The 11843-nt window shown below is 38.7% G+C and overlaps 1 protein-coding gene across 2 annotated transcripts; it reads right to left on the reverse strand.

The window, feature by feature from the left end:
* Nucleotides 1–7458: 7458 nt before the first annotated feature.
* Nucleotides 7459–11646, reverse strand: LOC100744589 (E3 ubiquitin-protein ligase RNF13). Of its 2 annotated transcripts, none has more exons than XM_003493438.4 (8): nt 11065–11646; nt 9897–10126; nt 9476–9668; nt 9153–9361; nt 8874–9048; nt 8612–8770; nt 8299–8508; nt 7459–8111 (listed from the first exon to the last, which is right to left on the reverse strand). In XM_003493438.4, exons 2-8 carry the CDS (start codon nt 10074–10076, stop codon nt 7885–7887), a joined length of 1353 nt encoding a protein of 450 aa, XP_003493486.1. In that variant the 5' UTR covers nt 10077–10126; nt 11065–11646; the 3' UTR covers nt 7459–7884. The 2 variants fall into 2 exon arrangements, with proteins under 2 accessions (XP_003493486.1, XP_012247081.1); XM_012391658.3 differs by having other exon boundaries at nt 9897–10217.
* Nucleotides 11647–11843: the final 197 nt, after the last annotated feature.

Raw genomic sequence — 11843 nt, forward strand, 5'->3', positions numbered from 1 at the left:
GCGCGCGCGCGCGCGGAGGGGCGCGCGCACGGCCCTCTACACCGTGACGATGGAAATTCCAAACGATAGACGACGATAAGATCGTGGAATATTTCCTTCTTCCAAGGAATTCACCGATTCCTTTCTTCTTTCCTTTCCGTGCGTACTCCTCGTCGACTTCCTAGCACGAACGTTCGCTTCGTTCGATCGTTTCGTCGTTTCGCCGCGCGTCCTCGGGCAACCACCTTCTTACAAACTCGACGATTCCACTCGAGCCGTTTCGATACGCGAGACACTTGGACGAGGCACAAAACGGACGGATCGCGCGTCCGATCGGTTCACACGGGCTTTCCAAACGCTTCTCTTGCTCGCTGTACGAACATCGGATCGTAGCTCGAACACGGACGACGACTCGTTTCGGCTGAAATTTCAGCGAGCTTGTCGCCAAGCTCCTCGTGGCACCGTACTCCGTCTCGACCGTGGCGCACCTTTAAAATCGCGTCGTGTCACGTCGACTCGTTTGGTCGAATCCGGCGAAGGAAGACTGGCACGCGCCTGCTTCTATTCGGCACACGATTCGGCACAGATTTACAGACGGGTTATCGATACGCGCGCGACTCCTTCGCTCAACCTCTCTTATCGACGCTCTTATCGTATACAGGTTCGAAGGAAGTTTTATGCCACGACCAGCGCGACCGACGAACCTCTCTCCTTTCTTCTTCCTCTCGCGCGTTTCTTTCGTTTTCCTTTTCGTTTCTCGGAACTAGGAAACGTTGGAGGCCGTGAGTACTGGCGTGGAAAGAGGCGAAACGGGGCCAAGTATACCGTGTTCCAGCGAAACCGACGAATCCACTTTTCGCGGTTTCGGCCGAGCAACCTTTATCGACAGGATGGTGGCGCGACCGATAACGATCGTGACTCGTCCAACCTTCTTTCTTCTTTCTTTCTTTCCTTCCTTCCGTTTCTCTACCTCTCCTCCCCCTCCCTTCTTCTTTCTTCTCCTTCGTCACCTGCGATTTCCTCTGTTCACCCTCGTACGCGAACGTTCCACAGGCAGGATCCCGCGTTTATCGTCGCGTAAATGAGAAATCCTGCAACGCGGACGGCGCTCGAACCACGCACGCAGGTACGCACGCACATACACACTTTTTGGGGTCGTGCGCGTGACGCGGAAACACCGACCCCGTAGCCGCGCACCAGCAACTGCGCGCGGGTCGTATGACGAACGTGCGGAGAGTCCCTCTTCGAGAGACGACGGAAACTTCGGTGCACCTTCGCTCTCTCGCTGCTCTGTCTTTCCAATTCGCACGCGCACACGCACACATACGTCGAAATTTCTCCTTCCGTTTATCCCCTCTCTCTATCCGCTACCGGTCATCCCCTCCTTCTACCCCATACTTTTTCCATCCCCTTCGTGCTTTCGTTCGCACGCGATTTTCCTCTTTTCACCGCCCTACCTTGCACCACCCGCTCCCTATTTAACTCGCTCCTTCTCCTTCTTTCCCCTGTTAGCCTCCCTTTCCAACCGACCCACCCCCGTCTATTTCGGTCTCCGTCTCTCTCCCCTCTATACACGTATTCCTACCAGTTGTAATCTCGGGTGGATCTCTTGCGCGCGCCTCTATCTCGGCTCCTTTCACCCCTATCCTCCTTTCCTATATATTCCTCTGGGAATATCAGCTACGTTGCCTCTCACTCGCTGTCCACGTCCACGGCTATTACTCGCGAAAGAAAATTAACCACGGGATGGTACGTCGTCGAAAAACCATCGATATCGGTACCCTGCGAATAAACATCGATCGCTTAAACACCATCATCGTTTACCGAACCAGATCGGCATCGGTTGATCTGCACGCCGTGCGTTCTGCATACTGTTTACGGAATAGAAAAGTGTCCCGTGATCCGCCATCTTTCTTTTTATCGCTCTCGTCCAGGGGAGCTCCAACCATTTCCACCCTGATGCCTGTTTCCCTACGCCTCGATTCTACCCTTCGCTCTGTTCCCCTACCTCGGCCACCCAACACGGTGCCCTTGCCTTGCCTTGCCATCAGCTTCGCGTTCGTCCGTCTCTCTCTTTCGTACCCCTTCCTCTACTCTCGCTATTCCCCTAACTCGCTTTTCGGCTCCTCCAGCTTCCTCCCTCCCCGTTACGCAGTTTTCACGATCCCCTACCGCCGATTTTCCACCTCTTCACCCCTTTATCCCGTATTTTTCCGTCTCTCGACTAAAAACAACGGTACACACGTTGCCGGTTGCCTTCTGCCCCACGCAGTGCGTCGCTTCTATCGTTTCTACTACCAACGCGTCTATCGTTACCGTCTCCGACTTCTATTTCTCTTCTTTCCCCCGTCCTTCTTTCTCTCTCTCTCTCTCTCTCTCTCTCTCTCTCTCTTTCTCTCACTCTCTCTCTCTCTCTCTCTCTCTCTCTCTCTCTCTCTCTCTCTCTCTCTCTCTCTCTCTCTCTCTCTCTCTCTCTCTCTCTCTCTCTCTCTCTCTCTCTCTCTCTCTCTCTCTCTCTCTCTCTCTCTCTCTCTCTCTCTCTCTCTCTCTCTCTCTCTCTCTCTCTCTCTCTCTCTCTCTCTCTCTCTCTCTCTCTCTCTCTCTCTCTCTCTCTCTCTCTCTCTCTCTCTCTCTCTCTCTCTCTCTCTCTCTCTCTCTCTCTCTCTCTCTCTCTCTCTCTCTCTCTCTCTCTCTCTCTCTCTCTCTCTCTCTCTCTCTCTCTCTCTCTCTCTCTCTCTCTCTCTCTCTCTCTCTCTCTCTCTCTCTCTCTCTCTCTCTCTCTCTCTCTCTCTCTCTCTCTCTCTTTCTCTCACTCTCACTCGGAACTTTAACTCGATCTCTCAGCCTTCGAACAATTTCCACCGAGATGCTCCTTCATTTTCAGAGAAAGCAACAATTACCTTTCCTCGTCACCGTTCGCCTATTTCCGCTCCATATTTTTCTCTCTTTTTCCGTAATTACCGTCTCGTTCGGCATTTCCGAGCTCCTTTCCTTCCTTCTTCCACGTTCGATAGGTTCCTGTAATCGTACGCGTTCGCGCTATATCCGAAATTCCGCCGTTCCCGGACAACGGAGATACCGTGGTCGGGACCGACGCGAGGTCGAGCGTCTGAAAAAAGCGTCGGATTAAGATATCCTCGGATTCGATGTCGCGTCTCCTTTATTCGTTGACCTACTGTCGTAACAGATCCGATAGAAACGTAATTCTAATTGCTTGGGATCGTGTTCGCGAAAGACGTTCGTATCTCCTGTCTGCCACCTTCCCCCTCCGCCGCTTGCCCTGCTCGTACGATGCTCAATCGCTTCGTTCGTTGAACGTAAGGGATCGTCCGTTTTCGAGGACTGATCGTATCTCGATAAATGGCTGCGTTTCCAAGATGCGACGCAATCGTGCGTTCGTTTAAACGACGATCGTCTGATACGTATCTTTGTCGGAGAGAGTAACATCGATATTTATGGAATTGAGAAGATCGTCAACGTCTAAGGACGTATCGCCGTAGATGCAACCGTGATGTTCGAAATATATCTGTGGACGATGCAGCATTGAAGGCGCAAAGCGCATGTACCGCGTTAGCATCCAGAGCGACCACGTTTTCTTGCGCACGGATATACGCATACACGAGAAGGCGTATCCTACCAAGGACGTTTCGCAGCAGATCCTTCTCTCTCCCTCGCCCTTCTCCGCTGTCCCCCTCTCTCTCGTACTTATTCGCTCTCCCTGTTTGAAAGTTAGGTCGGCAGTATTACCGCGCATGACCACGGACGAAGGGAAATATTCGCGAATCGATAATTCGCGAGCAGCTGCAGCAACAGCAACGGGTTAGTCACGCGAACGACTAGCCCGTTCGATTATTACTGGAGCAATTCGCGTTGTGGTGGTAATCTCTAAATTATACATTGTTGTATATCCTTCGCGATATAGCACGGTCGTAGGTTAAGTCAACCGTCAAAGTCTATACGATCGAGACACCGGTACGAACGAACGAAATTTCAGAAAGTTGGAGAGATAAGAGCCGGACTACTTAGAGTCTCACGAGTGTACCAACTCATCTATGGTTTGCCATCGGTATTTTACGCTTTAATTTAGAATCATACCGGCTACGGTAGAGAATTTATCGGTCTCGTAGAATTTGCACGTGCATCGTGTCACATTGTCGTACGCCAAGAGCATTCTCAATCTTAAGATGATTTTCGTTCAAGTATATCCTAAAATTTGTACGTCGTTTCCTGCGCGCATGAAAATTTTTACTTGTCCTTCGTGTCCTGACGATAGCGGAAAGATAGCGATAGCGATAGAAAATCCTTGCAAATGTTTACGATAGCCAGATAGCCATCGGAAATAAAAACTTCAAAAACGTGATCACGCAACGCTGATAAATACCTCGCAGAATAGACTCCGGCATTTTAGTGCTCATGAAAACGTGCGGTTATCTATATTCTTTCGAGCTAACTTCGATCGCAATGACATCTGATCATTGGCAAGGAATACGTATGTACACGCTTAAATATACACGCGGTACGATCATCATTGATCTCGTATCTTGATCCGCTCGTATCACGTGCACTAATTATCGCAATATCATTTCCTTTGTCTAATATCGTGAGTTGAATTTTAAAAAGTATATTCTTTGAATATTCAGATTTGTATCTTCAATTCTTTTTCCACCACTTTCCTTCCTCCGACAACACTTAGCATGTCGATCCGGTGTCAGTTACGGACATTAAACGCTATTAACAGATAGAACGTATAAAAACACGACGCAGGTAAACGTAAGGTCAAGTTGTTAGAATTCGTTTTCTTTATCTTCTTCGATCCTCGCGCAACGGCAAAATTCTATTTTTATAAATCGCCTCGAGAACGAAGATTTATCGATTGCGATAAGATAGAACACTCGGCAAAAATTACTTGTTCCATAATAATTTTGTATCCGTACTAAATCATTAATTTTCATTCATCGCGTTAAACATTATGTAACAGCTATAATATCTTCCTTGAATATGCGGATGCGATTACAGCGATGAATCGTCGACAAATTGCGTCGCGTTACAAACGTTATCTAACAATACATACAGATTTTTGTAACACGTTCTGAATGATATACCAATGGTTGCGATACGAGGAAATTGATAGAAACGTTCGATTACTTAATTTTCGGTCGCTAATGTGACACATCCATATCGTCGAGAAACTGTTTTGAAATAACTAGAAAAAAAAAAAAAAAAAATTACAATTACGTGTGTACGTGTCGGAATCTGACTGGTTATTAGCATCGGACGTGCTCGATTTTGTGATCACCGCATATGAAAAAGCAGCAAGAGGTAGAAAAAGGGATGTCGAAAGGTATGGGTAACAGAAGAGGAAAGATCAAGAGGATGAATAAGAAAGATTCAGAGGTGGAGGAAGAAATCGGGGTTGCTGCGATAGCGAAGGTGGAGAGGATGAAGCTATTCGGAAGGTTGAAGAGGCCGAAGCTACGAAGAACAGAGCACGATCTTTCCTCGTCATCGTGACCGTCTCTGGCCGATTTTCTAACAAGGAGGCCAATTCAAATGGCATTGTGTCGTCACGTGCGACCACTCGCTCTTTCTCAACAGAACGCTGTTAGAACCTCTTCCCCCTGTACAACCGCAAAACTTTCCTACATTATCACCTCTCTGTACCTACCTTCTTCTTCTCCTCCTCCTACTCCACCACCACCATCCTCTTTCCTATTCTAGTCATTTTAGTCTCCCACCTCTTCTTTATTCTCTTGTATCAAAACAATCTTCCATGAAATTATACACACTTTGTTTCCTTTTTTCGCGAAATGCAATTTCCTACTCTTTTCCTTATTTTATGTCGGACCTAAAATTTATCGGACAACAGTAACATGTTTCCATACGAACAATTAACACAATGAACCAGTATGTATTTTGAATGTACTATGAAACACGATTCCTCCCTCTATTTATTTAAATAAATTACTTTATCTCGATAGCGATAGAAAAACTACATACAGTAGAACACAAAATATAAATATCTTTTTATTTTTATCCGAATAATACATCTAGCGTTAAACAATAAGACGATAGCAAGCCCAATCTTTCGATTTAGACGTCATAATGATCAAGTAAAAATTCATTCTTTGATATTGTAAAATATACATATATATATACATACATACATACACACACATACATACACACATATATACATACATACATGCATGCAACATACATACATACATACATACATACATACATACATACATACATACATACATACATACATACATACATACATACATACATACATACATACATACATACATACATACATACATACATACATACATACATACATACATACATACATACATACATACATACCACAATACATACATACATACATACATACATACATACATACATACATACATACATACATACATACATACATACATACATACATACATACATACATACGAGCGCGCGCACGGATAATAAGTTCACACATACCGGCTATTTACACAATTTTATACAACTTTCCTTTCTCCCGAAGGCTTTATTTAAACACCAATCGAATCACAGTAATCATTTCCTAATTTCCGTAATTCCGTAATCGTATTTTCTTTAGATAATATGCTTTTCTAATATCGGTACGCAGTTTAATTTCAGATAATTTTATCACGTTATTAGGAAATGGCTGAAAGCTCCTCTTTCTATCTGTCTATATATATATATATATATATATAAAAAAGTTTACAGAACCTATACAGAAAACGTCATGTCAAACACATTCAATTACATTTTATTACGTCATTTTAGAAAAAGATATTACAGATGTACCAGTACTCTCTATCAAAGGTGTTTAACAAAATTCAATTTGATTAACATAGCAACTAACATCCCAAATATTTCTTATTAGAATTTTATTGTATTTAGTTATATCTTATATGTTCTGCACATTGAAGAAAATTCTATTTTTGGTCTCTTAACCTATATATGTATATATATATATATATATATATATATATATGTATGTATATACAATAACAAATAATATTTACAAACTCATGTTGCGCATCATATCATTAAAAAATATTTTTTCTCTCATTATATGTATATATGTATATCGCCAATAATCATCATTTAATGTTTATAAAATAACTAAAAATATATCTATTCGTCTATCAAAGAAAATTATGTATATATCATGGTAACTGACAAAGAAAATGATAAATGTAGATATATTAATCGATAGCTGAGTGCAAAGATAAAATATCTAGGCCATAATTGTAAATATAAAACTGTAAATAAACATTAGTAATTTTAACGATGTTGATCAAAACTTTGAATAAAATAAGTGAATATTTCAAGTGGACTGATTATAATAATTTTGGGTAAACTGTTTCTATACGAATATTTTTTAAACGACTAACAGATATATCTGAAAGATTAAATTACATAGACATATGCCTAAAAAAATAATTTGCAGTCTTAACGCTATTAAACTATTTTCATATATTTAAAATGAGTTTTAGTTAAAACAAGTTAATAGGGTAACAATTATTCTTACTATTAAAACAATGGCAGATCGTTTTGAAGAAGAAATTTTCTCTTACCTTGATATAAAATACACGATGTAGAAAAAATGGTTGATGAACGATGAGAATGTTAGACAAATGAAATAAGTTTACAGAACATGCACGTTAATGCAAACCATTTAGTTGACCGAGTTACAAGTGGAGATAATTTCAGTTCTTTTAAATAAAAGGTAAAGTTCTTGAAGCATTCAAAATTTTCCATTTTTTCATAGTTACGATTATTTTAGTGATCTATATCAAATTTTGTAACACCTTAAAAGAACATACCAATTTTATCCAAGACATAGACATGTGATAAAAGAATAGATGCAATCGAACTTTATACGTGAATATCGGTCTCTTCATAATCAGTGTCAGTAATATTTGTAGCTTCATTTTCAATTGGTACAACAGATCCAATTTCACAAATTTGCGAATTCGCTACGGGTCGTCTATTGCGATTTATTATTTGAGCAACAGGGGCTGGCAACCCTTCAGCATCCGTATATAAATTCACCGTGTGTGGTTTAGTACTGCTCACAGAACACTCTAAGTCCGGCAACTCACCTAATTAAATGATTAAAGTTGCTATTTTCTTTTTTTCACTACTTTGTTTATTAACCCTCACAGTGCTAGGGAACACTATAACCATATAACAAACTATGTAGGTACTAATGAATAACGAATCATGTTAAGCTGCAATGGGAGGATTAATAAAAACCACATTTAAATGATGTATAAAAATAATTTTTACCATTGATGCTATGAATGTCAAACGCTCTGAAAACCGTTCCACTAGATGGTTCTCCAGCACTTATACTAGATTCATCATCTGGAGTATCAAACAATTCTTCAGAATCAGAACTACTGCTTGAATGGATCATATCGCGCTGCCTTGTTTCCGGCCTTCTGGCACGACTAAAAGGATTCTCCCTCTGTCGTGAAAATGTTCCACCTTGAGTTCCTAATAAAATATTTCCAATTTAATAGAATATAACTTATCATACGATACAAGTAATTCTGTAATTGAATTTTTTGATATGGAAAAATAAAGATTTTTTTCATACCTTGATGACCTTCACGAATCAAAGGTGTCGTGTCATCGGCATCCGAATCACTTTCGTCAGTAACAACTTGCTCATCCGCCGCAAAAACTTTTCGTTTACAAACAGGACAAACCCTACGATTTTTTGTCAGCCACGGGTCAATACATTTTGTATGATAAGCTGGAAATAAATGATACGTTATTATTCAAGATACAAATAATATTAACTATAAAACATTTCATGTACTAAACAACGTGTTTAACTGCACTAAACACATACTAACCATGTGCACAAGGCAAAACTCTTAATTTTTCACCTTCTGCGTAATCATCTAAACAGATGGCACATGTTTCATATGGATCGCCTTTCGTATATTTATGCGTAGGAATCTTTTTCAAACTTGAATTAGGTAACCTATGCCTTCGTTGCCTTCTTCTATCTTTAATACATCTAACAATCTGTAATTTACAAGAAAATGTTTTAAATATAGTTATTTGCTGAAAACACTTACCACAATAATTTAGACATTGTTTAATATATGATATGCTTAGGATATGCTCACCATAAAGATAACCATGACTAGAAAACATATCCCAACAACAATAGCAAAAGGTAAGAGCAAGTGTGTTATATTAAATGGAGTATCATCATTAATTAGTACAAAATACAATTCATCGTATAAATAATTTTCCTTAATAATCAATCCTGTGATCTCGCTAACAAATACAGATGGTATTAATATTCCTACAGGATCTCTAGCTTGCATTGGTTCTGTAACAAAGTATATATTTATAATTTCCCTCTCTCAATACCGGAATATTATTATACAAATATTTCCAATGATGATTATTATATATGTATATTCTTTATAATAAAAATAATTACCTAATTTGTTGCTGTTCACATTATGTATAATTACAGCGTCATATCCTGCTTTCTGTGCCATTCGTATTTTTCTTTCAAAACTACAGTTATAGCGAGCAATTAAAATTACCCAATTACCATTATAATTAGTAGTATTGGGAGGGCCCTGTATTTCATGACACGCTGTAGGTGGTTCTGCATACACAACCATCCCCTAACAAAAAGTTTCCCGTAAATCAAAGTATTTATTTCATTTCTAATTTCTATTTGTTTATTATTTTATTTTTTTATAAACTATCAAAACTATTAACATAATGATATCCCTTAGATAATATTTTATATTTTATACATATCTGTATAAATACTGCAATATTTTTTCCAATGTGTATAACATAACAGGAAAGATCATAGAAGCATCATATATGATTGTATGTTAAAATACCTTAATCCCTTCAGATGGTATTAAACCTCCAAATCTTGCAGGTATGTCTCTAAATTCTTCTTCAATTTGATGCCTTGCAGCTGCAGAAAATACTAAAATATCTGCTCTGCTGCACATCACACAAAAGACAAGAAATGTAAGCCACAACTGAAGTTGGTGGCTTAAGCAACACTGTTTCATCTTTTAAAGTATCAGAAGTGTGTATCCACTATCTTGTTAATTTTAATACTCTATGAAGAATTTGATTAAGGACTTCATTATATATTGTATTTAATCCCAAGATACTAATGTATCCATCGCAATGAACAAAATAACGCTAGCCTGCCAAAATGATTATAATAGTTTCAGACTGTTTATTTACATTGTTGTTTACTTTTTATTTATGTATCTTACATATCATCATAAAATTGCAATTAATAAATTATACAATTTTATAATTTTTACAGTGAAGCTTGTGAACTTGTATTCAAATATTTCGATTAAAAACAACATTAGTTTTCAATGTGAATCTTTTTTCCCAATGCATATTTCTTAGCGATAAGTCACATATTTTATAGTAATGAAGACCTTTTATCTTTAAAAGGATTGATTATTAGTAGATTTACTAGTAGATATGCTAAATATTGTTATATCATTAAGTAATAATTAGCTTTCCGTGCAATAACAAAGAAGTTAATTCGCATTTCGTGGAGTAATTTTCATTTATTTCACGTAATTAATGAGCGAAATTAAGGAATCAGACACATACAAAGTACCTAATATTGTGTGAATTATAACGTTCCCTTCTAACAATATATGTATGTTGTAAACGATTAATTATTGATTAATTACTAAATAAACGACCCGTAAGCAGAAAATATAAATGTTATTCTTTTGCTGGTATGAGAAAAAAGATTGTGCATTTAATGTGCGACGCACATCCGTAATTTCGATGTAATATATCGAGGAACGGTTAGCATGATCATAGGATATAATAATTGAATTTCTCCAAGTTATACTGGATACAGTAAAATACTAGATATAATAATTCATATGAATAAAAACAATATACACAAGTAAATAGATACGTGACAAACGGTGAGATACATATGTATGAAAATTTAACCCTATAATTTTTCTTGCTAGTAGAACGCTCAAATACAAATACATAGATAATTTCGATACATACTAGTATTCCTCTATTTTTTTCATCCAGGAAACTGCGTTATGTACGGCACGCAGGGAACGTTCAATCGGTTCGTAAAGTGCACGTACATGCAAACCATCCATTCACAGATGTAATATCGTAGATATTATGGGTATGCAATAAGATACATATCGTTTACACATCGCATTTCATTTGCACCTTCCTAAATCTTTCTTCCAAAAATTTGAGGTTATAAGGATATCGTAAAACGTCGTGAATATTGTTCACTGATAAAAACGTAAAATCTTTACGACGACATTAGGTCGACTGCGACGTTGATTAATCTATTGAGTAAAATTTGTAAGCAAATGTCAAAGGCCCAGCTCTGTAAACGAATTGCTCATTCGTGCTTATTCATAATTACTTCAATAAAAGCGATTCGACCAGTCGCATGTACATAACACAAAAACCATCTATACAATTTCTCTATTTAAAAAAAGAAGAAACTGTACGTAACTTGATCACTGGAGTGGAGTCACGCGGATGTCATACAGATACATACATATACTTTTTCCTCTATTTTCTTGTGGAACTATCTGATAGAGCCATGACGAACATATTCATCGCTGTGTTTGCCTGTGTACATGTCCACGCGTTGCAAGCGCTAAATTTAAATTCAATTAAATGTCAGCTTATAACACATCGATTTTTATGTCATACGATTAATATTCTTTATAAAACTAACCTACAGATTAAATTTTTACTTATTTAAACTTCCGATTCGTTATTTTCATATCCTAATCATTAAAGGAATGCTAATA

Source organism: Bombus impatiens, unplaced genomic scaffold, assembly GCF_000188095.3.
Source record: "Bombus impatiens unplaced genomic scaffold, BIMP_2.2 scf_1096, whole genome shotgun sequence".
Classification (NCBI taxonomy): domain Eukaryota; kingdom Metazoa; phylum Arthropoda; class Insecta; order Hymenoptera; family Apidae; genus Bombus; species Bombus impatiens.

What these genes read in the sequence shown, in the direction of transcription:
- LOC100744589 (XM_003493438.4), bottom strand. Translation starts at nt 10,076, where the DNA reads ATGAAACAGTGTTGCTTAAGCCACCAACTTCAGTTGTGGCTTACATTT. An exon ending in TACCATCTGAAGGGATTAAG is followed by an intron (nt 9,669 to 9,896) that starts GTATTTTAACAT and finishes ACTTTTTGTTAG; the next exon opens with GGGATGGTTGTGTATGCAGA. An exon ending in GATTCGTGAAGGTCATCAAG is followed by an intron (nt 8,509 to 8,611) that starts GTATGAAAAAAA and finishes ATATTTTATTAG; the next exon opens with GAACTCAAGGTGGAACATTT.